Genomic DNA, 26,905 nt, shown 5'->3' with positions numbered 1-26,905 from the left:
GAATGTGACATCCTCACCTCAGTACTCTACCTTCTTGGAACACATTATCCCTCGCTTCCTCACCTTTCTTCAGGACGGGGAGGTGCAGTTTCTACAAGAAAAGCCAACGCAGGTACAGAGATTCTCCATGTGTATAACAATTTTACAATATCAGGTATTTTCTTACAATATACCATCGTGTTGCTTTAGCAATTACGAAAGCTGGTGCTGGAAATAATCCACCGCATTCCCACAAATGAACACCTTCGACCGCACACCAAGAACATCCTCTCTGTCATGTTTCGCTTCTTGGAGGTAAGGGTCCATCAGAATCCCTTAGAAGCATGACATGCATCCTAATAATGTGTAACGGCAGCTTGACTTGATTGCTTTTCATTGCGATTTTCTCTTACAGATCGAAAGTGAGGAAAACGTGCTCATATGCCTTCGCATTATAATCGAGCTGCACAAACAATTCCGCCCTCCAATCTCACAGGAGGTGAGTTGCATAATACTCATTTCAGCTCAGGAATCGTCTGAAGAGATGATTGGGTTTGTAAATTTGTAATGGTGAAATAATTGCACATACGTTAATTAGCATCAATGGATTTACAAGGAGAATTCATCGGCCGCAATGAAAAAAAATCGTATTTATTTGAATTGATATTTTAAAACATTTACTACATTATGTGGTTTCAGATTCATCACTTCCTGGACTTTGTGAAGCAGATTTACAAAGACCTCCCGAAAGTAGTCGTAAGTATCTGCTTGCTTTGTGTTACGGCTCTGATTTTCACACTTATTTATTTATTTAATTTTGCACCCACCAGGCCCGGTACTTTGAGAATCCACAAGTGATTGCTGAGAACACGGTGCCCTCCCCAGAAATGGTTGGGATGATCACCTCCGTGTTAGTGAAGACTGCACCCGAGAGAGAAGACAGTGAAACAAGAACGGTAATAAAAGTCATAAGTCCTTTATTGTATTGTTATAATGTATACTGCATATACTATTTTTATACTTATATACTTATACTTATTGTGAACCCAGAACTTACTTATTTATTTACTTACTTTACTGGCTCTGATTCCATTTTCACAACACCGTCTTTGACATGGAGTTTAGTTTCCTTTCTGCATTGTACAACTCCCACTTGCAAGCACTAGATGGCAGCAGTGTTCCACATCGGCAGCCCAATGTAATTTATTATTTTGTTACGATAATTTATTCACTTTAGATTAGATAGGCTAGATATTTGCATATTATTCTAATTGAGTGAGTGCAGCATTGGCCGTTATGTTTGTTTGTTTAATAATAATTGTCAAGGAGTAAACAGGGCTAAAATAATTCCATCCGTCCATTAACTTGACCGCTTAGCCCCATGATGGTCGCTACACTGCATGTTTTCGGCACTGTGATAGGAATTTAGAGTACATGGAGAAAACCCATGCAGGCACAGGAAGAACATGCAAACGCCACAACGTAAGGTCACAGTCAAAATCGACCAATCGTGTCAGCCGACTGAAGTAATTAGTATTTAAAAATGAGACAGTGTTATGTTTCAACAACAGAAGGTCCTTAATTCTGCAGGGTTCTATAATTTTGCTGTTTTGCAATTAGCGAATTTCGGTTGAAACGCGGAAGACTGAGCAGGTAACGAGAGCACGTCATCCGGCATTGTTATCTTTATGTTCTCATCTCTAGCACACCATCATCCCACGAGGGTCCTTGTCTCTCAAGGTGCTCGCAGAACTGCCACTCATCGTGGTGCTGATGTATCAGGTGGGTGAAATGAAATTACACGAGGACAACAAAAGCACGTGCCTGATTGTTCGGAGAATATATTGCCTTTTTTTTTCAAACGGGAGAATATATTAAGGATCTTGAAGCTGTAAACTCAATTGACTGGTTTATGTTTTGGGATAATTGGAGCCGGGAGAGGTGTGACTGGATTCAAAATGGTCATATCCGTCCCAAATGCTCATTAATCCCAGAATAAAATCACCTCATCTGTAATTATGTGGCTGCACAAAATAAAGCCTTTTTTTTAATTATTTGTCCTCCCATTTCCACACAGCTCTACAAGCTGAATATTCACAATGTGGTGTCAGAGTTTGTGCCCCTCATCATGAGCACCATCATGCTGCAGGTGTCTCCACAAGCCAGGTAACATCCAAGCAGGAATTGCAACCCCCACTAACTAAATTAATTTTCATTTTACGGCTTTCTGAATGAGATTGGGCACACTTTTAATAGAATGGTACCCCCCACATCCCACCTCCCGCCCCTCTTCATCGCTCCTTCCTGGCAGCGGTTTTTGATGGCGTTGCTGAAGCCGGTTCCATTCCATTTAGGGACGTTAAAATAGTAGAAATTGGCTTAGCGGGAGGTGAAATTTGAGCGTAAGAAGATGGTTGTATTAGACTTTCGGAATAGGAAGGAAATGGAGCAGAGTTAATTAAGGAAAAACAAACCTCAGGAATCTCTGGCAGGTATGGAGAAAGTTTCTTTGGGAGCCGCAGTAACAGCTGCGGCACAAACGAATAAGCCATGCATGTAGAATTGAATCCCATATGTAGATGCACATTTCACCCTTCATTAATTGTCACCTACTGCAGGCGTGCAGCATCGTGTAGATGAGGCTAAATTACTTGCGTGCATTTTTTTGTGGTTTGTTTTCTTTGCAGGCAGCACAAGCTTTATAACAAGGAGCTGTACGCCGACTTTATTGCCGCGCAGATCAAGACATTGTCATTTCTGGCCTACATCATTCGAATCTACCAGGTACACTCGTCTTGACAGATTGAAGCGGACGATTACGGTATTTTTAGCATCTGCCAAAAATAATCAGTAAAATATGATTTATTTGCCGATTGTTTTAATATTGTATGTTTTACAAGCAATGCTTTACATGAGCATTGGGGCAACGAATTGTCCCAACCTACTCACAACCTAAAAGCACAGTTTGTTGAAAAGGGAGGTGAACCCAAAACTTTTTTTTGTTTTAAATGGTATTTATCTTGTCTAAACATGGCATCCTGAATACTATTGCGTTTTTGGAATATGTAATTAAGCAGCAAAATTCACTTGTTTTTATCCGTCTCAGGGGGCGGCCATTTTGTCACTGGCTGTCGTTTAAAAATGACATCATGATTGCTCCAATTGATTGATCAGTATTTTTGATAACTGATTAATGATTTCAGAGCTAAAAATGTCCAAATCCTCAGAATTTCGCAAGCGGATTATTAGTTACATTTTGAATCAGAATGAGACATTTGCAAACATCCGCTTGAAAACAATGATCAGCATTTCCATAATTTTGCGAATGCATTCTGGTAACCAGAGTATTTTTTTAAAGCAATATAGTAACATTTGACCCCTGCGTATTGTGGGGAAAAATATCAGGGCAATAGTGAAGGTATATAAACGAATGTGAAACATTTATTCTCGTATTCATAATAAATTTGAAAATGATTCGGCCGATTCATGTGAAAACAGCATCTTTCTCTGCCAAAAATCATCATTGGTGTTAAAAAAATCCCTATCTGTCGGGTATTACTAGTTCATACGCTGTTCTGCGCGTGTGTGTCCACCCTTTCAGGAGCTGGTAGGAAAGTATTCCCAGCAGATGGTGAAGGGGATGCTCCAGCTGCTCACCAACTGCCCCTCGGAGACGGCTCACCTCCGCAAGGAGCTGCTCATCGCTGCCAAACACATTCTCACAACTGAGCTCCGCAACCGTATGTGCCCACGCCATCAATATGAAAATGTATTATGTCACCAGCAGGCATCTGTTTTGGTGAAAGTTCAACATGCTTCAAAGCTAACCGTTGTCAAAGTTTGAGTCAACAATTTTTTTTTTTTTGCCATGACATTTTTCATCTCTTGGCTTTGAAGTGCTATGTGCAAATCACAAGAAATTTGCACATCTTTCATCTGGATACTGTACAGGAAAAGAAGAGTCAAGTTTCTGTTTCTTTTTTTTTTTGCAGAGTTTATACCCTGCATGGATAAACTTTTTGATGAATCCATCCTCATCGGCTCTGGATACACTGCCCGGGAGACTCTTCGGTAAGTCCACCCGTGTGTGCATCTATCACAATCATCTCCTTGTTTAGTGGACGATTGCTCCGACAGCTCGGAGTCCTTTGCATGTTAATGAGACGCGGCTCTCGAAGGCTGACCACATCTTAGATCTGTCTGTCAAATTGTCATGTACACTCACATCTCCCGAGGGCTGAAATTTCAAATGTCTTTGACCTGCCACACCACTCTCGACACTTCAGTGATATAACTGTCATTTTAAATTTAGAGTGGCGAGGAGCTGTTAAGACCTGGCAGGAATACAGTATCATTGTCACTCATTAGCTCACCTTCTTGCTCTTTTCCATCTATGTTTCATCTTGAGAAAACTTGTGATTTCCTTTCCAGAGTTATGTGCTACTATAGAATATAGATGAGTTTTCCTTATGGTTTATCTCCGGTGTTCAACTTCAAGGTATACAGTAGGTATAGTTAGCACAGCAGTATAGTAAAGTTTAATGAATATCTGGGTGTATCGAGGCCTCGAGTAATTCGAGTACTGTATTTTCCGCACTATAAGGCGCACCTAAAAGCCTTAATTTTTTTAAAGGTCGATGGCGCGCCTTATAATCGGGTGCGCCTTATATATGGATCAATATTGAGATTGGGATCCATAGATGGGGAATGAACTGATAAAGTAAGCTTTACCTGTTTCTTTTGTGTGTTTATAGTTGAACAAGGTTGCTCATATTGACATTGAGTTATTATGCTATTGGGAGTTTAGAGTTATTATTTGAGTTATTATTTTTATTATTTTGAGTATTACAATACTGTGATTGAAAAAGTTTTAAAACACGTCATTAATTGAAGGTGCGCCTTATATATGGAAAAAGTTTTAAAATATGTCATTAATTGAGGGTGCGCCTTATAATCCGGTGCGCCTTATAGAGCGCAAAATACAGTACCTTGGTTCAAAAATATGCTTGAGACATTTATTCTTCTTATATTTTGAAGTTGTTCCTGGTAGCTTGTCATTGCATAATAGCTTAATTAGTATTTCTACTGCAACTGTTGCTCGCAACTCCCGATACGAACAACACTACATTGTTTTGAAATCGCTACGCTAAAAAATGACTTAATTTAGCTGAAATTGACATTGATGGATACTGTTAGAGCTGCGTCTAGCATATACTGTATTAGTCTCTAGCTGCGCTTGAGTGAGTCTGCTTACTTTTATGCTGACAAGTTAACGCCGTTGCCGTTCCTACTGATCACATTTTAACAAACCATGCTGACACAAATGTGTCGTTTTAGCAGCTAAATTTTCTAATAATCCAAAATTTATCAGGGAAGATTTGGATGATGATGAGGAAAGTAGTGTGGTGTTAAGCGCAGTTTAAATTTAAGTAAATAAAAAAAGCAAAGAAGTTGGTCATTCATAATTTGGTGGTGATGTTTTATATGGTCGTTTGTGTTTACAGTTATTTTTCACAATGCTAAAAAAGGTTTTATCTTTATCCTAATGCTCGATTTGAATTTTCTGTTTGATATCCAAATACATAAAACAGTCTGCTCTTTGCATTTTTGTGTCTAGACTTGTATTTTCCAAAACAGTACCCCTGGTTAATTTAGCTTTCTTGTGCCATTTTAGGGCGGCTATGATAACTCATTAAACGGGCCTTCCGTTGCACCCACTAGTTGCACTGATTGTTGCCTTTTCTTGCTAGGTGATAATAAGCCACCATAGAAAAGGTCATAAAAAAGAAAAAGAAAAAAAAAACACCCCCACAAGTTGTTTTCCGAAATGTTTCCCTCAGCTATTATAAGCTTGCTTTAATATAAGCAGCAAAAGCAAAAGTGTGTTCGGATGCAGTTTTTATTGATAAACATATATTTATTTCTTTCACAGCACCAGGGGTGCACTTTAAAACCCAGGCACTATTTTGCTACAGGTTGAGGAAGAGCAGGAGACATGAGTCATTTTCATACTTACTTGCCATAACTGTCTTCACCTTTCAGAACAGCTCATGTTGTTACTTCATCTCTTGCCACCTCAGGTTTTGCCACGTCTCCTAAAATCCAATAATTCTCCTCTCATCATCTCAATTTTCAGACCTCTGGCCTACAGCACGCTCGCAGACCTCGTTCACCACGTTCGCCAGAATCTACCCCTGACAGATTTATCCTTAGCCGTCCAGCTGTTTGCCAAGAACATCGATGACGAGTCACTTCCGAGCAATATTCAGACAATGTCCTGCAAGCTTTTGCTCAACCTGGTCGACTGCATTCGCTCCAAGTCAGAGCAGGAGAACGGCAATGGCCGGGACATTCTCATGAGGATGCTGGAGGTAGTCACCACAAAGGGGGGCTCGTTTTTCGCTAATTACTTTTCGTGGATTCAAATTCGGAATGTCATTTCTGCTTATCAGGTGTTTGTGCTGAAATTTCACACCATAGCACGCTACCAGCTCGTTTCCATCTTCAAGAAGTGCAAACCTCAATCGGAAATGGGCGTGGTGGAGCCAGGAGTCCTACCAGGCGTACCAGCCACGCCCACTCCCTCTATTACGCCCGCCATCCCGCCTCCTGCCCCTCCCACACCTGTTGCTAGTGCACCTCAGCCTCCGGCGACCGCATTTGACCGACAGGGCGAGAAAGAAGACAAGCAGACATTTCAAGTGTCAGATTGTCGCAGTTTAGTGAAGACTCTGGTGTGTGGCGTGAAAACCATCACGTGGGGCATCACCTCGTGCAAGGCCCCTGGAGGTAGGCTACAAAAAATGATCTTGGACTCTCGGGTTGAACTGCAAAATGTGCGGGAATCTTTTATGTCTTTATTTTTTTCATCCAGAGGCTCAGTTCATACCGAACAAGCAACTCCAGCCGAAGGAAACACAAATCTACATTAAGTTGGTCAAGTACGCCATGCAGGCTTTGGACATCTATCAGGTACCACAAGAGGAGAAGGTCGGGCGATAAATGAAAATTCATATTCAACGCAATAGGTGTACAGCATTAAACGCTGTCATGTTTGTTCTTCTATTACCAGGTACAGGTCGCCAACAACCAGCAAGCATACATTCGAGTTGCCAACTGCCAGGCGGTACGCATGAAGGAGGAGAAGGAGGTTCTGGAGCACTTTGCTGGGGTTTTCACCATGATGAATCCCCTTACTTTCAAGGAGATTTTTCAAACTACTGTTCCATACATGGTAGAGAGGATTTCCAAGAACTATGCACTGCAGGTACACAGACCATGTTATGGGCAAATCCAGTTATGATCCAAAGTTAATTTATGTTTCATGCCCGAGGCATCAATTAATCAACCCCAAAAATCAACAGATTAATCAATTTTCTAAATAATTGTTAGTTCAGCCTCAAAAAACTTAAATACCCGAGTAAGGATAAATGGCTATGGCTGGACGGATTTGTTAATTTTGTCTCACTTTTCCTCAGATTGTGGCAAACTCCTTCCTGGCCAACTTGACGACATCCGCTCTATTTGCCACCATCTTAGTGGAGTATCTTCTTGAGAGGCTGCCAGAGATGGGCTCAAATGTTGAGCTGTCCAATCTCTACCTCAAGCTCTTCAAACTGGTGTTTGGATCAGTGTCGCTTTTTGCAGCCGAAAATGAGCAAATGCTCAAAGTGAGTAACTTGCCACACAAGGCTTATTATTTATTTATATTTTGTCAGACATGGGTATTAACGGGCAATTTTTCCTTAGCCACACCTCCACAAGATAGTGAACAGCTCAATGGAGCTGGCCCAGTCAGCCAAAGAGCCGTACAATTATTTCTTGTTTCTACGGGCACTCTTCCGCTCCATTGGTGGAGGAAGCCATGATCTTCTCTACCAAGAGTTCCTGCCTCTTCTACCCAATCTTTTACAAGGTAAAACTCTTCACATTGTCTGCTTGTACAACATCTGTAAATTATCCTGCCCCCCCCACATACCCGCATCTCCTTTTCATGCCATTAGGTCTGAACATGCTGCAGAGTGGCCTTCACAAGCAGCACATGAAGGACCTTTTTGTTGAGCTGTGCTTGACTGTGCCGGTGCGTCTGAGCTCTTTGCTGCCATACTTGCCCATGCTGATGGATCCACTGGTGTCAGCCCTCAATGGCTCGCAGACCCTCGTGAGCCAAGGCCTTCGCACCTTGGAGCTCTGCGTTGACAACCTGCAGCCGGACTTCTTATATGACCATATCCAGCCTGTTCGGGCTGAGCTCATGCAGGTAAGGAGGTTTGACAGACTGGTGCAATTCCCCCCAACGTTCAACCGTATCCCCATTTGATAAAGATCAAGGTCAAGTCAACCATTTTTTTTTCCAGCCCTACATTTCATATATTGATCGAATTTTTCACACCAATATTTTCTGTGTTTGTGCTCCAAGGCTTTGTGGCGTACCCTTCGCAACCCAGCTGAGACGATCTCCCATGTAGCCTACCGGGTCTTAGGAAAGTTCGGTGGCAGCAACAGGAAGATGCTGAAAGAGTCTCAGAGGCTGCACTATGTGGTGACTGAGGTTCAAGGGCCCAGCATCAAGGCCGAGTTCACCGACTGCAAAGCCTCCATACAGCTCCCAATGGAGAAGGTAAGAGCCTACTGCCATTACTTCAGAGAGCATTATTTATAGGCAAGCATGCATGTGTTTCTGGTAATTTTATTCACCTCCCACTTTAGAACGAGACGTCATCATTCCAGTGGGGTTTCACAGAATGCATCGCACGATGCAATTAATTTTTCGAAGGACATTAATTCTTGTCATATGTATTTGTGCTACTAGTAGTCAAATGCGTTTCATTGAACACATTTGTGCTTAATTTATGTTGCACTGTATTTTATGATTTCTTTTTCTTTGTGCAACAAATGTTGACTTTAGGTTGTGTGAGAAATAGTGAGACCCAAGTCAGTTTTTTTGCACAATTTCCTTATATAGCTCACCTTGCTCGGAGGATTTAATTGGCCAGGCTCTAATCTTCATAGATTCAGGTCACACACAAACTCTCACAGGATGCAAATTTGACTCGCAGAACTTAGATGAAACACAAGTCATAATAGACGGCTTAGATGAAGAAATGTGATCAAATGACATTGACGTGTGTGAAATAAACGGCTTCAAGCAGGTAAGGTGACATGTCGCGTGGCCGGATATCCTAAAAATGGATTATCTTGTCTAAATTGTCACTGCTGCCTGTCGTTTTTGTAGAATTCTGACTAGAAAGTCTCTCGTTGACTCAGTCTAGACAAAATAAAGGGACGGGTATATTATTCAATTACACAGTGTTCTAATTTACTCGGGCTATTCTTGTTTCTTTATCATCTTCTCTTTGTTCACAGTGGCATTAATTCGCTCCCTTTTTAAAGTAGCCAAGCTGATCAATTGCCTTTGCTCAGCAACTGCATGTAAATTGATCACAATAAATAACGTGAAGCTGCAATTCACCTCTTCCATTTTTCTAAGTTGATTATCGTCATCAGATTTCCAAAGCTCTGCGCGCTGTATCCCATTCCAGGCGATCGAGACAGCCCTCGACTGTCTGAAGAGTGCCAACACAGAGCCGTACTACAGACGCCAGGCGTGGGAGGTCATTAAATGTTTCCTGGTGGCCATGACCAGTCTGGACGATAACAAACACGCTCTGTACCAGCTTCTTTCTCATCCCAAGTAAGCAAACACCCGTTTGTAAGATGGTAGATAACAACAGGCTTGACTTTGAGACAGAAAAGTAAACCATGAGTCTACAGACAGCAAGGGAGAAGAGTTAGCAAGGAGATGGGTTAGTCACATTACCATCATTGATTTCGGGCAGAGGCTAATTGATTTTCCTCTCTCTGTTTATGCTAAATTCTGGCTCTTTCGCTCTCTTTTCATAACACACACTGACACACACATAACACTCATGCAGAAAGACAAGTGTGCCTGTGTGCGCTGTTCTGCCGGGGTAATGAAGTGTGTCAGTTATGATCTGGGGCGCTGCGACTGCCGCCGCCACTGTCAGACATCTTGATTTGTCCTCCCCGATGAAAGATTCTTTCTGTTTTTCTTCTCGCTACATTGACGCTCTTCTCGCCCTTCCCCTCTTTGATTAGATGACTTTAAATATAGCCTTGGTGTGTTACACACTTAGCGTCAGCGCGGCAGTCCCTTAATGACAAAAGGCCAATTGATCCGACGTTCCGACAGTCTTCACCCTGCCCACCGCGGCAATCTCCTTCCGCTGCTTTCGTCACACTCCTCCTTCCTCACCTGCTCCTGCCCCCTGCCCACCCACCTCCAAATAGCAGCCTTTTAAATAGCAATAATTAGATGAAGTGATCCATCAGGTCTAACCCCGGCGTGTGGCATTATAAAACACAAGCTCAAGCATGGAGAAAACAGCTGCTCAATAACACGGCGGCCTAGTTGCCTTCAGCTGTTGTAAATAACAAATACAGACAGGGACACTAGCAGAGCTGCAGAGGCGCAACAAAATAAAGGGCAAAGACAAATCAAATCCTTTTCACATAATATGTGGTTGTTATTAACATAACTTTGTTCATTTTTCCAAACAAATTAAGCTGCAATTAATGATACTTTACTGGTTTTTCATTTTGTCAACTTGCCACAGTAAGAAAAAAAAAGAGCCTCAACCAATCTAAACTCTGAAAGTATAATGAACTGAAGTGTTCTGGTAGCAAAACAATGTAACAAAAATGCTTAATTGGGGCGACTGAAAAAAAATCCATCTTTTTTATTTATTTTTTTTTATAAGCTTTTTTTAATGCCTGAAGGTTTGTGTTTTAGATTTGTTCAAGGAAACAGATTTGGCACAAATTATTGTCTTTAGGTAAGAGGACCATGGATGGGGAATATTTTATAATGTTACTTTGCTGTTGCACCATCATTTTTAATACTGCTCACTTGATGTTACTATGTTGCCACTTCTTTTTTTCCCGCCTTTTAAGAAATTGTGTTTTGGCTCTATGTCTTTTCCACTTTGCAATAATTGAACATTATTTTTGTCACTCTTTTTTTTTTGATTGAAAATCATCCCGAAGTTCTGACAGTTAGTCCCAGTTTGTGGGTGGGGGCGGGGGGTATTTCTCCTTTATCGCCTTTGCAACACTGCATACGTCTGCTAGGAAGGCGCGCTTAGAGACAGGTCTAAAAAATATGAAATCAATTTACTCGACAAATTAGTCCACTCCCCCTCCCCATTCCTATTTATACTTCATAACTTCTTATCACTTCCTAGATTACGTTCACTGTTGCTGGCAGTCGTTTGAGAACCGCTCATTCATTTTGTTTTTATTCCCCCCCAGCTTTACTGAGAAGTGGATCCCCAATGTTATCATCTCTCATCGCTACAAGGCACAGGACACACCAGCCCGCAAAACCTTTGAACAGGCCTTGACCGGAGCATTCATGTCTGCCGTAATAAAAGACCTGCGGCCCAGCGCGCTCCCTTTTGTAGCCAGCTTGATTCGCCACTACACTATGGTTGCTGTGGCTCAGCAGTGTGGTGAGACAAATATTGGCTTTTGCCCCAATTGCACAGTAAAGCTATCACAATATTTACTCAGCCACTCAGTATCATAATCTTGAAATGCATTTGTGGATTTTGTGTTCCTGCAGGTCCATTCTTGCTGCCGTGCTACCAGCTTGGCAGTCAGCCGAGCACAGCCATGTTTCACAGTGAAGAGAACGGGTCAAAGGGTATGGATCCACTTGTTCTGATCGATGCCATTGCCATATGCATGTCCTACGAGGAGAAGGAATTGTGTAAGATCGGAGAGGTGGCCCTGGCCGTCATCTTTGACGTGGCCAGCATCATTCTTGGCTCCAAGGAGAGGGTGAGCCACTGTAACCAGCAAAAATATATGTTATTCGACTTTAGGTATTTTCATCAGTAAAAAGTGCATATTTTTTCTAAATAATACCACATGTCCATTATTAGACGTGCTCAATTATTACCTTTAAAAAACACACACTGAGACACTCAAAACATCTTTTTAGCTGATAGAGCTGGAAAAAGTCACAGTTTGCAATACTGACAGCTGAGTTGTTTCAGCAGTTCAACGACAACGAGGAGGTGCTTTGAGCTACGGAACCTAGCAAAAAAAATTAATTAAAAATAAATTGTCCTGGCAAATAATTTGTTCAGTCCTAATTATTTTTTTTTTTCAATGAGACGATTTGTTCATGCTTGCCTTCTATTTGAATCTGCAGGCATGTCAGCTTCCCTTGTTCTCATATATTGTGGAGCGACTATGTGCCTGCTGTTACGAGCAGGCTTGGTATTCCAAACTCGGGGGTGTGGTGTCCATCAAGTTCCTTATGGAAAGATTGCCTCTTATCTGGGTTTTACAAAACCAGCTCACTTTTCTTAAGGCCCTGCTGTTTGTTATGATGGACCTCACTGGAGAGGTGAGAATGATTGATTGATTTATTGAACATATACACAGATCCTGTTAAAACTAGAAGATCAATACATAATAGTAGCGCTTCTGCTCAGCAAGTTCTCACCTAACTTGAATTTTACCCAGGTGTCAAATGGAGCTGTAGCCATGGCAAAGACAACCCTGGAGCAGTTACTGGTACGCTGCGCCACTCCACTGAAGGATGAAGAAAAGACGGAAGAACTTCTGACCGCTCAAGACAAATCTTTCCACATGGTTACGCATGACCTCGTTCGAGAGGTGACCTCCCCCAACTCCACTGTCAGAAAGCAGGCCATGCATTCCCTGCAGGTGCTCGCTCAGGTCACTGGCAAAAGTGTCACTGTCATCATGGAGCCACACAAAGAGGTAACATCAGAATCAAGGAAAAATCCTGACATTTCAAAAGTTTGATTGTAATCCTTTGATTGCTTCCATGCTGTTGGTTCTCATCAGGTTTTACAAGATATGGTTCCCCCCAAGAAACATCTTCTGCGCCACCAGCCTGCAAACGCCCAGATCGGCTTGATGGAAGGCAACACCTTCTGCACCACCCTGCAGCCACGCCTCTTCACGATGGACCTTAATGTCATGGAGCACAAGGTCTTCTACACGGAGGTAAAACACATGCAGTACCTCACCTATTACTGGATTTATTTGGATCCGTGCATGAAATCACAGCCCTGGAAAAAAGCCTATGTCAGAAATAATCAATTAATTTGATTAGTTTGACGATAAATGGGTTAATCATCGCAACTCTACAAGCATGTATTTTACATTGTTAGCTTCAACTTTCAAAAAAAGTTTTTATTTTCAGGCCCTCCACAACATTTGCATGTTTTTCAAACAGGGGAGCTCTGACCTTTTGCTTTTCTGTCTTCAGCTGCTGAACTTGTGCGAGGCGGATGATGCTGCTTTGATGAAGCTGCCATGTTATAAGAGCCTCCCCTCTCTGGTGCCCCTTCGCATTGCTGCGCTCAGTGAGTCATGTCATCTTAGCAACTCGCCTTAGCTACTCCGCCTGGTGGTTCAACGTTTGAAATTAATTAATAGCTACATTTGCTTTTGGCAAGTTGTCTGTCAATTTGTCGTTTTTGCTATGTGATAAAGAGAGCCTTTTCACAACGTAACATTTGTCGCTTTACAACACAGCGTCTTCGCATTTGTCACTTCTATGCTAAAAGTGTGTGAAAATGTTACCATGAAATGTGGTCACTTCTACAAGTCATAAAATAGTGGTTTTATTTGCTGAAAAATACGGTAATTGCCCAAATATATGACACACTTTTTTTTTTTTTTTTTTCAAAAAATGACGGCCAAAAGTGTGGGTGCATCGTATAAACAGTAACATAAAAATTAAATTTGTTTTTATTCGACCCCATTTGGGGAAGGTTCTGTCAGCATTATTTTCAGTGAAAGAAGCGAGCAGGCTGAACCACCGTCCGAGTCCATCCTTCTTCGCACACAGCAATATTACTAAAATAGAGAAGATCATGTATAACTTATAATGTCTCCAGCTGACTCAGTTAAGAGTGCGCCGGTTAGAGTACACTGAAATGTTTTCCATTTTTAATCGTATTAATTGCGGTCTTTTGGCATATATACGCAATCATAAGCTTGTTGAAACACGGATGCTGCTCAACTTTGAATATTTATGCTACAATGAACTCGAACCGCCTCGCGAGGAAAAGAAAAAACAACTGCTTCGAGCGCATGCAATGTTACACTGGTGAGGTATTCACTTACCGCTCACAGCATGGGAAATCTGAAACTAATTGTTGCCAAAGTGTTGGTGCATCTTATACATGATAACATAGAAAATATCAGAATTTGACCCCCAAATTAAGGGTGTGTCTTATACTCAGATGGTACCAATGATGTTGATTGACTCTTTCACTTCCAATCCAGTTAAAATGGATCTTTAATATCTATAGCCGTCAATGGCAATGAATGAGTGAATTGACTTTCATTACATCATGGTTGCCGAAAAAAAGTCATAAAATGTTGGCTTTATTTGCTGTGAAACATTTTGAATAACGGGTTCACTTTCAGCCCAGTTAAATTGGATCCCTGACGTCTATTGCCGTCAATGGCAGTAAATGAGTGACTTTCATTTCATCATTAAAATATATTTAACCATTCAACACCTAGTTATTTGCAAAGCCACTCTTACACAGTGTGGGACATTTGTGCAGATGTTTTATGAATGAATGTACATTTTTGTGCTGCATTCCTAGACGCCTTGGCAGCCTGCAACTACTTGCCGCAGTCCAGAGAGAAGATTATTGCTGCCCTGTTCAAGGCCCTCAACTCAACCAACAGTGAGCTTCAGGAAGCAGGGGAGGCATGCATGAGGAAGGTCAGCACAAAAAAAGATAATTTTTTTCTTTTTATTCTCAGATTCATTTGTCAGGGATTTCTTTTTGTTTTAGTCTCTCCACCTTATTGAATGTAAACCACCTTTTAAGTAAAAACCTTGAGACACCCCCGTCCAATATCGCCCCAAACTAGAATTCAATACTGCCCTCGAGTTGTGAGGCGCAGTCATGTTTTTTAACTCATAAAGTTTGAAGAAAGTACGTTCCCGGCATCTCAATGCTTCTTTTCGGCTTCTCCAACGTTTTATCGGCTGCCTCGTTCACGTCATTTTCAATCGCAGAGATCATTGGTTAATCCATCTGAACTTCTCCGTGATTTATCAGACTTGAGTGAAGTGGCCAGGCCGCATTTATCAAATGATCCATACCATGAAGATCCCAATTCATTCACCCCAGATGCTCTTTGTCCCCTTTCTCCTTCAATTTCCGTGCCCTTCATTTTCTTTTTTTTTACCGCCATCACTCTTCATCCTGCGATTCCTCTCCCCACCCCCGATTCTTTCTTTCATCTCTGCCCTGATAGCACTAATGAGCATTGCTGTGGCCGGATCAATACAGGATGGAGTGTTTGTTCTCACCACTGAGAGGAAAATGAATGTGGCCTCCATGCTTCTTTCTCTTATGTTTCTCTTGTTTCTGTGTGTGTGTGTGTTTGTTTGCAATGGACCCTGCACTCAACTGAGTCCTTTTGTCTCTCAACAGTTTGCACTGTGTACTATTTTAGAAAATCTGTCCAATGTTTGGCTAGTTTTGGTTGCACTGACCGCGCAGTATATAGTATAGGTAGTAAATCACGTTGAACTGATAAATCCCACCCACTTGTTTTTTTTTTTCAGTTTCTGGAGGGAGCCACCATTGAGGTGGACCAAATCCACACTCACATGCGCCCCCTGCTTATGATGCTGGGCGACTACCGCAGTCTGACGCTGAACGTGGTCAATCGTCTGACTTCTGTCACGCGCCTTTTCCCTAACTCGTTCAATGACAAGTTCTGTGATCAAATGATGGTAAGAAAAGCTTCTATTTCCCTCATGTATTTGTAAACATTTATAGACGTCTCTAGACATCTCTATGGCTGTTTTATAGATGTTTGGTATTTGAAATGACAAGTTAATCAATTTGATTTTATTGTGCATCCCTATTAAATACCCCGGTGAAATATTTTCCGCCCTAACCAGCACTAGGCAGTTTAGATGTTTTATTTCGGATCATATGCTGAAAAATGACAATGCTGTATAAAACATAACAAAACAAATGTAATCAATATTTTCCAAGTGACACCTTAACACCATTTAGCCTCATGTTACAATTTATTTGCTCTTAATTTGAAAAGAAAGGTGTATTGCACCAAAATGCATTAGTGACTTTCTGATACCTGCAAAAATCTCTGAAGTACTTTTACATACCTCTATTTGAGCAAGACGATTTGCATCCATGCATGCATGTCTTTTTGCTATATTTTCTCAGTCATTTTTGTTTCACCAGCAACACCTGCGGAAGTGGATGGAGGTGGTTGTAATAACACACAAGGGAGGCCAGCGCAGCGACGGAAGTGTGAGTATTCACGCTCAAGTTGAAGGCACACACACACAAAATTCTGCGAGGCTTCAATACCACCGACATGTTGATGTACCTCAGTTGAGATTTAGTTTGAATCGAGCGCGGAAACAGCAAGTCAATACAAATGTCATGTGATCTGGCTAAAGCTAACAGGAAGTGGCAGGAAGCTTAAGTCGCATGTAGTCAACACATCCTCTGCGTGGCCTCTTCCCAGATGGGTTGTGAGTGGCCATATTACAATCAATGATTAATTAGGCGCCAGCCTGGCAGTGGTAGGCACAGCGCTGCGGCGCCTCATTATCTTCCTGACAGATAACCTTGTAAAGGCAAAGAAAAGGTGAGAGTGGGAAAAAAAAAAAATCAGTCGCCTCGCAATGGAAGTAAAACCTTTTCAACCTATCAGGAGTTCTGACTTCCCCATCTCCAAATGCTTTGCATAATAATATGCAAATTAGCCCCTTTTTTCTTCTTCTCAACCCGACTCCTTGTCACATGCCAGTTGAGTGGGCTGTGAAGTCGCCGTAAAGCCAGGGTCAGCGTGGTCAATTAGCCGAGCCCGATAACGACAACAACCGGATGATGAAGGATGGCTCGAAACGGAGGAGAACGAAAAGGATATCGAAACAGCCCGTCCAATTGACCTTTTGACTCGGGGGACCGAAATATCTTCTTTGGTGACCTTTTATCTCCAAATGTGGTTGGGTTTAGTTTGTGTGCTCCACTGCCTAAAAGTTGTTCCTGAGGTCGCTCGCCGCCCACTCATTCATTTCACCGAACCTTGTCTCAGCCGCTCGCCGTTCGTACGGAGCAAAGACAAACACGCGTTCACACACGTTCCCCTGCTGATTCTGATCACTGTCTCCCATTTTGGCGCAGCCTGCATTGGAGGGCTTTGAGGTGAGATGTGACCTGGTATTGCGCCCTCTGTTGGTGACGTTTTTGAAGCTTACTCGAGCCCGTGTTGTGACAGTGGTGCCAGTGGAGTTGCCCTTTGGTTTTGTGTCCATGTGTTTGTGATTGTCTGAAGATACTTGTCATGTCAGCACCTCTCACATTTTGATCGTTTTGGAAGCCTCTAGCCCCCGACTGACAATTGCACCTCCCAAGATGCCTACTACAGTGTCAGTAGTGGTTATAAAGAATATATACACTTAATGTCCTGAAAGTGTTTGTCTGCTGTGGCTATGTAAGTCAGTAACTCATCTGAGTGTCTTCCCCTGTTGACGTTATTTTACTAATTGACACAGAATGCATTTTTCATTTGACTAAAATTCATCTTTGTTTTTCTCACAGTGGTTTCTCATCAAAAATACATTTTGTCCTGCATTGGAAATCTCTCCAAGAGTTTTTGATTTACTCCCCTCTGCCTGCTTTTGTTTGTCTCTGACTGTTTCTTCACAGGAAATGAAAATTTGTTCTGCCATCATTAACCTTTTCCACCTGATCCCCGCTGCACCTCAGACGCTAGTCAAACCTCTTTTGGAGGTCGTCATGAAGACTGAGAGGGCCATGCTTATAGAAGTAAGACTCCCCCCGAAAATTATGAATTATTAGGTGCAAGTCTTAGTTCAATAAATACTCAAGTCAGTGAAGCTTGGTATTATTTTTCATCATAATTTTATGCTTTTGTCTACCAAGTTGAGGGTTGGTCAACATTTTGTGGCGTCTATAATCCATATATTGATATTTATTCGTATTAATATTTATTTGTATTATATTATAATTATAATGTGTTTTTTCCACCATACAGGCCGGCAGTCCTTTCAGGGAGCCTTTGATAAAGTTCCTGACTCGCCATCCTTCACAGACAGTGGAGCTGTTCATGATGGAGGCTACGCTTAATGACCCTCAGTGGAGCCGCATGTTCATGGTCAGATATTGGCAGCACTAAGCGGATGTCCTTTTGGCGTGCTAAGACACATTTGCTGTTATAAAGCGTTTTGGCTTTTTAGCTACTGGGTAATAATGACAAAGTATTGGGTTTTTCAAATATAAGTATTCCGTTTTGCGGCACACTGAACTAGGCATCGTTTAGGTTTTTTAATTTCCGGGTAGTTGTAGTTAAGAATTGTGCTGTATGTGTCCATATACAGAGTTTTTTGAAACACAAAGATGCCAAGCCTCTACGAGACGTACTTGCCTCCAATCCGAATCGCTTTGTCACCCTGCTGGTTCCTGCTGGCACGGCTGCAACAGTCCGCCCTGGATCTCCCTCCACTACCACAGCCAGACTGGACCTCCAGTTTCAAGCCATTAAAGTACGCGTGTGTCTATTACAGCACCCAAAGTAAGAAAATGCTAATCTAATTTTTTTTCTTTCATCTTTTCAACCCAGATCATCAGTATCATTGTGAAGAACGATGAAGGCTGGCTAGCAGGGCAGCATTCCTTGGTGAATCAGCTCAGGCGTGTGTGGGTCAGCGAGGCCTTTCAAGAGAGACACCGTAAGGACAACATGGCTGCCACCAACTGGAAGGAACCCAAGCTGCTGGCATACTGTCTTCTTAGCTACTGCAAGTATGTATATTGAACATTCAATTAAATTGGTGAGCAAATTTGGTGTTCAACAGTCAAGTATACAGTTATGATTTGTTCATAAATGATATAATTGTACTAATTTACCTCATTATTATTGTCATTAAAAAGAACAAGAAAAATACACGGATTGGGTTCAATTCACTGTATGAATTCGATTTGCTGAGATTTAACATTGTTTTCAAATAGAATAATAACTGGCTGTGATTTTGAATTCTATTTAGCATGTGTAAGTTTTAGTGACATCTATTGGCGAAAAAAGTAATTAATTTTAAGAACCCAGAGTAAAGTGTAACAGTAGGCAAAAAAAAAAAAAAGTTCTATAATGTCTGAGTCGCATTGTTAGCCAAGAGCTGGTTTTGACTTGAGACTTAACTCCCCTGGTGCGCTGAACTTGTTGACCCTGTGTCCCATCCAAAAGGCGCAACTACTCCGAGATCGAGTTGCTGTTCCAGTTGCTGCGGGCCTTCACGGGTCGCTTCTTATGCAACATGACCTTCCTGAAGGAGTACATGGAGGAGGAAATTCCCAGAAACTACTCCATCATCCAGAAGCGTGCCCTTTTCTTCCGCTTTGTCGAGTTCAATGACCCACACTTCAACGACGAGCTCAAAGCTAAGGTACGCTCATTTGCAGCCAGAGCAGAAAAGACATTCACGGATGCTGTCCCACCGGGAGCTGAAAATCCTTCTGCGATTTGACATTTCTGTCAAGCAGCAATCAGAATTGACATGCAGATGGCGGTTGTCAGTTTCGCTCCATATTTAACATCAAAGCCTGAGCACGCTTGAAAAAAAAGATCGATTCTGTTGTTGTAAAGCATCCATCCAGCCTCACTGATTCTTGCTCTTTCTCAACCAGAAGTCGGTTCTGTACTTACTTTAGTTTCGCCCTTTCTGAAAATCATTAATAATGGAACGTAACATATGTAAGTGAATGCGCACTTCGGAGGGGAAAAAAAGTTTGACTAATTATTTGGTTTGTCTTAGGCGTAAAACATATTTTTAACTGTCCTTGCTAGCCTCACAGTGAATAATGCATCATAAATTATAAGGCATGAATTATGAGTTTGTCACCTTAGCTGACTTGCTTTGTTCTCGCCGAGCACATAGTCGGAGCATTGGGGACTTGGTTTGCCCGTTTCATGTGAGAAGTTCTTCGAACGAGTCAGAAAGGTCATGTTTTTTTAATTCCACTTTCAGACACTTATAGGCACCAGAGATGAATGCCTGTGTATTCTCTACCTGACATGCCGCTGCAAGCATTACTATCACTCCTGCTTTTTTTTTTTTTTTTTTTTTTTGGAGCTGGCTCAGGCACGCACGCACACACATAGTTTGAGCAGGAACCAATGCTGGCAAAGTGTAGGCAGCTACAGCTTTTCTCTAAAGTAAAAACAGGTCAGTGGGGAAGGTTTGTCCTGCCCTGCTGAAGCCGAACGCCCGTTTGGCTAACAGAGATCCGTACATATACTTACACCACACATGGGTAATTGCTCTCGGATTCCCGATGCAGCAGTAATGCTGCTGCTGCTGCTCCAACCTGTTTATCCACAGTAATTCGACTTTTCTGTCTTAGTTTGCAAATCTACCAATTCTTCCATCATAACTGCTTCCCTCATGGCTGTCATTACTACCTCTATTTGAAATAGGGCTGGGTGATACAGCCCAAAAAGATCTGATTTTTTTGGTAATCGCAAATGATTACGATGTCATCAATGTTTTATCAAAGTAATAAACCCAACAAACATTCGTCTAAAAAGGTTTATTAAAAGTATTGTTTCTAAATCATATGCAAAATGTTCCATTGATAATGTATACAAATTTGCTGAGGTTGTGGCGGAGTTTCTGCGTTCACATACCCGCATCTTCATGAATGGTTGACTTGGAGGTATAAATGTGCGCAGAAGAAAAAGAACAATGTTTAAACTACTACACTACTGAACTCCTACTGAACCTCTTAAAGTTAATTTATATATTTTTTCCCCAATGCAGTCCATCAAGACATGTTTTTAACAGCCAGATTTGGGGTACATAACTCAAGCAGACATGCAAACAAAAGCGAGCACGGAGTTGATGAAGTGCACTACTGTGTTGTTTCACTGTATACTGCTGTGTGGTTATATAACATGTAGTGCAGGTGTTGAGTACAGTTCAACCACTGTATTATGGTCATCATGCCTCATCAGTTTGTGCTATATTTACTACTGCTTCAATACACTTCATCTACCCTGGTCATTTTTTCGTACTTGACCAAATAAGACTGTAATGAAATGGATGACCCTTAATATGTTGTTTGCCTTGCATATTTTTCCAGGCTATTATTTGCAGTGCACCCCGTTATAATGTTGTTTTTGTTTTGAGATGAAACCTAACGACCCACATTTGTGAATCGACTTACAGCGTATGTCCCGTAATTTTGGTCACTGAGCTTTTTTTTTTGTAGATTTGTATGTTGACATAACACATGCGCACTTCAGAATATGGACTTTGAATCTAACAGATCCAAAATAACATCCAGGCTACATGAACAAAGTCATTCTGTGTGTGTTGATATATGCGCCTTCATGTAATTATGTCACCAAAATATACTGTGATGGTGCAGTGATTGATGTCAGTGAAGCAAAGAAATGATGTGAACAGATGAGGCTGGAGAACAGACCGTTGCGGCGTGTATTTTTTCGCCGTCTTTGTTTCGAGCAGCATGCCGGCCGTCTGCATTTGTATCCATCGCCATCGCCTTTACGCTGTGCGCGAGTAATGACCTAATGGAGGAGGGGGAACATATGCCACCGTGATCGTTTCTCACTGCGCGTCGCCCCGTCGTCTCCAATGATGGATTGAATTGGAGGGCTCATTAACAGATAGCAGCTTCTTTAATAAATGCAGTCGTTAGCTTTATTGTAGGCAAGATCTTCTGCATTTCACAGGCTAATCGAGCTCGTGCCTCCATTTGCTTATTCTGGCATCAATCCCTGCAGATTTCACCGCTTCTCCGAAATTAATTCTTGGGGTTATTTTTATGTTTTTATGTCTGGCCAATTTATATTTTCAAGTTATCTGGCCGATATTGAATCGGTTGTTTTTACACTTTTCTCTGAACGTTGTCAAGCTGTAGTTCCTGTGGCTGTTTTGAATTAAAAGCACATCATTAATTTGAGTGAAAATTTGAGAACAAAAGAGAGGCAAAAAGAAGAAAAAAAAGCCAGGGAAAGAAATTGTATATATTGCAGCTGTGATGTTCAAAATGAGGTAGGAAGACATGTAAAACATCTCGTATCGTACAGGTTGTTTTGATATTATTTCATATCACAAAACTAAGCAAGCCAGGCTCCTCTTATTAGATTTCTGCATTTATATTGATAAACTCACATATAACGCATATATAAAATCGCATATTTATGTAAATATATACAGTATACATACACAGATGCAACATCCAGAGTATACGACTGCTTTCCTGTCTTGAATAGTTAAAATGTCATCTTTTATTGCTCTTATTGGTCCCAGTTGCCTCACACATCTGTTCATATACTTTATTCCCACATATAATTCATTATCATCATCTGTAAAATTTCATTATCTCAGATTTTAAAGAGATTAGTGACTTAGAGAGTTCAAATTGCACAAATTGTCTTGTACAATACATTCCTCAGGAATGCCATCTGTGAAACCACATTTTTCGGTCTTGAGTGTAATGTTTTGTTTTCTTCGTTGAAAGGTGCTGCAGCACATCTTGAATCCAGCCTTCCTCTACAGTTTCGAGAAGGGGGAAGGAGAGCAGCTGCTCGGCCCGCCGAATCCCGAAGGGGACAATCCAGAAAGCATTACCAGCGTCTTCATCACAAAGGTACGCGGGCACTGAGATGCTCCCATGCATTGATTTTCCTCACATCAACAGTTTTTCTTCCACCTCCGCTCTCTTCTGTACTCGATCTCCCATTCTTTCAACCTTTGCTCATTATTTAACCCGTTCACTGCCATTGTTGTCTAGAGATGTCTAAAATTCATTTCAGCTGGGCTGGCATTGAATGAAACAGTTTTGTCTTTGTGATTTCTTTACTGGATAAATTTCCTCCCATAACCTGTCTCTTCAGCAGGTTTTAATACTGGCTTAGCGTCAATGCAAGTAAATATTCCCATCACCCTACTTTTCCACACATTTCATGATACCACCCTTTTTAGCCTTTTCCACCTGTCTTTGATTGCCTTCGCTTTGCCCAATAATCCCACCGGCCCCGTTTCATTTATCAGACCAAACTATAATTCCGGGTGTAAATGTCAAGATGTGGCCATGTTAAAGGTCAGCCTGTTTTTTTGTGCAATGGTATATTCTATCACTTTACTAGTACCTGCCCTATTTTGGCTGTGTATGTTTTTTCTTTGGAGGTTTGAATCTAATTTCCCTTTACATTCCCTTGGTCTGCTTTCAGTGCTGGCGAGTGTTGAAGCCTAAATGCAGTTAAGATAAATTAATATTTGGATTAGAAGCGATTTTACTTTTACACGAATTCACTTGGGGAACGTGTGTTTTATTCAGGATGACAGATGTATTACCGGGTCAAATTAGGGTCTGACCGATAATGTTTTTTTTTTATGGCGATGCCAGTGTTTTTTACAAAAATTAGTGTTGACCAGCTCAGCTGATTAAGATAAAAATGATCATGAATACAATAAAATTTGTTTAACGCATGTATGTTTAATTTATGTTGCACTATGTATTTTTTTTTTACGATTTTCTGATTAGGGTTAGGCCTTAGTTCAAATGTGGGTTTATCACATTAAAATAACTCCATGTTCTCTAAGGTTCTGGATCCAGAGAAGCAGGCTGACCTGCTGGACTCTTTACGAATATGCTTGCTTCAGTTTTCCACTCTGTTGGTGGAGCATGCGCCCCACCACATTCACGACAACAACAAGTCGCGCAACAGCAAGCTGCGACGCCTCATGACCTTCGCCTGGCCATGCTTGTTGCCCAAAGCCTGCGTGGACCCTGCTTGTAAATATAGTGGACATCTACTTTTGGCACACATAATTGCAAAGTTTGCCATTCACAAGAAGATTGTTCTCCAGGTAAGGCGGCTCACAAAAGTAGTATGCAATTGCAGTTTTTATTTATCTTAAGGCTAATACATAATGTGGTACGGAAATACAGATTTAATGATATTTTGACAAATATTAGCAGTGGCCTTTTTAAAAAAAAAAAAAGAAAAAAGAAAGTATTTTGTCTAATTTTGATTCCTATATTTACCCTTCTACTGAAAATGAACATTGGCGTGAAATATTGGTTATTGGCCTCCTTGATAACTAATAGTTGGTTTTGGCCCTGGAAAAATTGGTATGTTTATTATTTACCTCGAAATTTACAGGGACATTCACCTTTTACACCGCTAAATTCAAAACATTCAGCTTATTCAGATCACCTTTTTAACGTGTCAATCTTTTGCAAAACACTGTGTTCTCAGTTGAGATATCGCAGACTGCTGATTGGGATATGCTAACTTTTTAACGTTGTATAACTGCATTAGCTTGAATGCTAAATGATTGACTCCGGCTGCATTGCATTGCAGTGTAAAGTCGCAAGATAAATGAAGGCTAACTGTATGCCACCAGAATGAAAATGTGCTCCATGTTTAGGTCTTCCACAGCCTTTTAAAGGCCCACACCATGGAGGCCCGAGCCATTGTCCGCCAGGCAATGGCCATCCTCACTCCAGCTGTGCCGGCCCGCATGGAGGACGGCCACCAAATGCTGACGCACTGGACACGCAAAATCATCGTGGAGGAAGGCCACACGGTACCGCAGCTGGTCCACATACTGCACCTAATCGTCCAGCACTTCCGGGTGAGTCAATGCAGTGTGAGCACTGTAATTAAAGTAGGTCACCCATGCACTTCCACCTGTCATCCCATCACCAGTGCTCGCATTGATTCCCTATATATTCGACTATATTGGCTGTGACAAAGCAGTCGAGCAACAGATTAATTGTTCTGTAATGGATTATAATCACACTGGATGTGTCAGTGTAATTAACCATCTGTGTTCATGCCATTTTAGACCATACATATTAAAACCTTTTTAGAGACAACTGAATTTCTCCATCCATTCTTTTGTATGGGCTTCAAGCCATTGTGGTCATTTGTGAGCTTGAGTTTTTGGCAGAAGCTGGGGTACACACTGGTCTTTTTATCAGCTATGCTCAAGGCGCATAAACAGCCATGCACCTTTATGGATAATTTAGAGAGAGAGATGATTCAAACTATTCATATGAGTCATACGGGCTAAATTCAGAGTTTGATACCGCATCATCATCAAATGGTTTGAATATTTGCACTTTTTGATCATGCATTGCTCCAAAAGCCGATTGGGCAGTTTTCATTTGTATTTTCGGGATTTTATGAATACACATAGTCGACTCTGCAAGGAGCCTTTTTTAAGTTAGCTTACCCAACATTAATTTTTAATTTTCAATTTGATTTATTTTCCTCATTATAACCCCCTCAGGGGTACTCATGTCACCCGCTACTATATGCAAGTTCACTCACATTCAAGGAGAGAGGACAGGAGAACAAAGAGTGTTACTGAGTCAGTGCCTTGCTCAAGGGCACTTTGATAGTGGGCAGGAGCTACACTATCTCTTGATGCATTGAGATTTGGCGGTTGTTGCGTTATCATACTTTTAAAACCAATGCTGACCCGACATGCTATTGATGGAAGTTATTGACAAAGTTATCGATAATGCTACTTCTGCTTCCCTTGGGGCAACTGTCTTCTGACCGTAATCGCCTTAAAGCAGATACATTTAGAAGCGTGACCCATGAAATAACACCAGCAAAGTTTCATTGACCCGTGTGTTAACACTCCTCTTAAAACGCGGTTTGACACTTGATTCCTCCTCATTTGATGTTCCTGGCTTCACCAGTTCAGAATTTACATTTTTTTTTTCCAGATTTCTTTTCTATCTCACTGACAGGTTGCTCTCATTGGGCCAAATGACTAATCTAATGTAATCACATCAGCATAATTGCACTGGGGGAGATAATGACAGGCAGATGAGAGACTTTTGAGTGCGTGTGCCTGTGTATGTGCACATGTGATGGACAGGGCTTAGCCTCACTGTCATTAAGAGGCGTTGAAGTCCTGCTCCATCGACTATAATTACCCTCAAAGTGAGAAGCTTTAATATCCTTTGTCACTAGCAGCAGCCCCTTGATAGACATCTCATCTCTCGCTCTTTTGTCTGCATGCTCCAGAGTCCCAGTTTGCCTCGCGAGGAGGCTAAGTGAACCTCCAGCGTGATGCTTTAGTGTTCTATGTCACATCCTTGAAACTAAGTGGATGCGACTTCTCACTCGGTCTCAGTGATTTTGCAACCCGTCCAACTCGGTGTGTGCTGTGCTTCCAAAATTTCAACCGCTGTGTTATATGAAGATATATATATATATATATATATATATATATATATATATATATATATATATATATATATATATATATATGTATATATATGTATATATATATGTATATATATGTATATATATATGTATATATATGTATATATATATATGGTTTTTTCACAATTTATACATATTCTTGTTTATTTACATGACCAACAAACATTTCTAAGCCAACCATGCGTGTTGATTCTCAGCAAAAGTTGAACCCAGGCAACCGGAAAGAGTTCAGTTGCCTCGATTCAACTTTTGCGGCTTTTAAACTAGCAAAATCATTTGGCGATGTGTTCAATGCCATTCACACAGATAATATCAAGAACTGCTAAAGGCTAGAAAATTTCCTCAGGGATTATACAGGGTATTGTGTAATGATTGTAAATTATGGGAATTTAGAGTGATTAACTGGCAATTGGGTAATTTATTTGCAAGATCAAGCATGAATAAGTGCAAATTATTTTGTAATAAGCAGACATTGATGCAAAATAAACAACAGCCTCCTATTTCAGCATATTTTTAAGGAGAAATTTAAGTTTTGAATATTGTATGGGCGATT

At 41.2% G+C, this 26,905-nt stretch overlaps 1 protein-coding gene across 1 annotated transcript in view; it reads left to right on the top strand.

Moving 5' to 3' along the window:
- The window catches only part of trrap (transformation/transcription domain-associated protein), a 74,697-nt gene that overhangs the window by 1,371 nt on the left and 46,421 nt on the right, over window positions 1–26,905 (top strand). Inside the window, exons 4-39 of the mRNA XM_088439362.1 lie at window positions 2–112; window positions 190–294; window positions 395–478; window positions 679–735; window positions 810–935; window positions 1,684–1,761; window positions 2,057–2,145; window positions 2,667–2,763; window positions 3,581–3,719; window positions 3,972–4,050; window positions 6,116–6,350; window positions 6,432–6,768; window positions 6,854–6,951; window positions 7,052–7,246; window positions 7,458–7,649; window positions 7,729–7,894; window positions 7,983–8,239; window positions 8,399–8,599; window positions 9,522–9,673; window positions 11,311–11,510; window positions 11,624–11,841; window positions 12,218–12,415; window positions 12,535–12,795; window positions 12,883–13,044; window positions 13,310–13,406; window positions 14,664–14,785; window positions 15,641–15,811; window positions 16,290–16,358; window positions 17,766–17,885; window positions 18,115–18,234; window positions 18,458–18,622; window positions 18,700–18,881; window positions 19,321–19,519; window positions 22,620–22,748; window positions 23,705–23,971; window positions 24,536–24,742. Coding sequence (XP_088295488.1) covers window positions 2–112; window positions 190–294; window positions 395–478; window positions 679–735; window positions 810–935; window positions 1,684–1,761; window positions 2,057–2,145; window positions 2,667–2,763; window positions 3,581–3,719; window positions 3,972–4,050; window positions 6,116–6,350; window positions 6,432–6,768; window positions 6,854–6,951; window positions 7,052–7,246; window positions 7,458–7,649; window positions 7,729–7,894; window positions 7,983–8,239; window positions 8,399–8,599; window positions 9,522–9,673; window positions 11,311–11,510; window positions 11,624–11,841; window positions 12,218–12,415; window positions 12,535–12,795; window positions 12,883–13,044; window positions 13,310–13,406; window positions 14,664–14,785; window positions 15,641–15,811; window positions 16,290–16,358; window positions 17,766–17,885; window positions 18,115–18,234; window positions 18,458–18,622; window positions 18,700–18,881; window positions 19,321–19,519; window positions 22,620–22,748; window positions 23,705–23,971; window positions 24,536–24,742 — 5,685 coding nt within the window. The remainder of the gene's footprint in view (window position 1; window positions 113–189; window positions 295–394; window positions 479–678; window positions 736–809; window positions 936–1,683; window positions 1,762–2,056; window positions 2,146–2,666; window positions 2,764–3,580; window positions 3,720–3,971; window positions 4,051–6,115; window positions 6,351–6,431; window positions 6,769–6,853; window positions 6,952–7,051; window positions 7,247–7,457; window positions 7,650–7,728; window positions 7,895–7,982; window positions 8,240–8,398; window positions 8,600–9,521; window positions 9,674–11,310; window positions 11,511–11,623; window positions 11,842–12,217; window positions 12,416–12,534; window positions 12,796–12,882; window positions 13,045–13,309; window positions 13,407–14,663; window positions 14,786–15,640; window positions 15,812–16,289; window positions 16,359–17,765; window positions 17,886–18,114; window positions 18,235–18,457; window positions 18,623–18,699; window positions 18,882–19,320; window positions 19,520–22,619; window positions 22,749–23,704; window positions 23,972–24,535; window positions 24,743–26,905) is intronic.

Source organism: Hippichthys cyanospilos, chromosome 17 (assembly GCF_059441005.1).
Source record: "Hippichthys cyanospilos isolate Australia breed blue-spotted pipefish chromosome 17, RoL_Hcya_1.0, whole genome shotgun sequence".
NCBI lineage: Eukaryota > Metazoa > Chordata > Actinopteri > Syngnathiformes > Syngnathidae > Hippichthys > Hippichthys cyanospilos.
The sequence above is the reverse complement of the archived record's forward strand: the minus strand, read 5'-3'. Positions and strand labels throughout refer to the sequence as shown.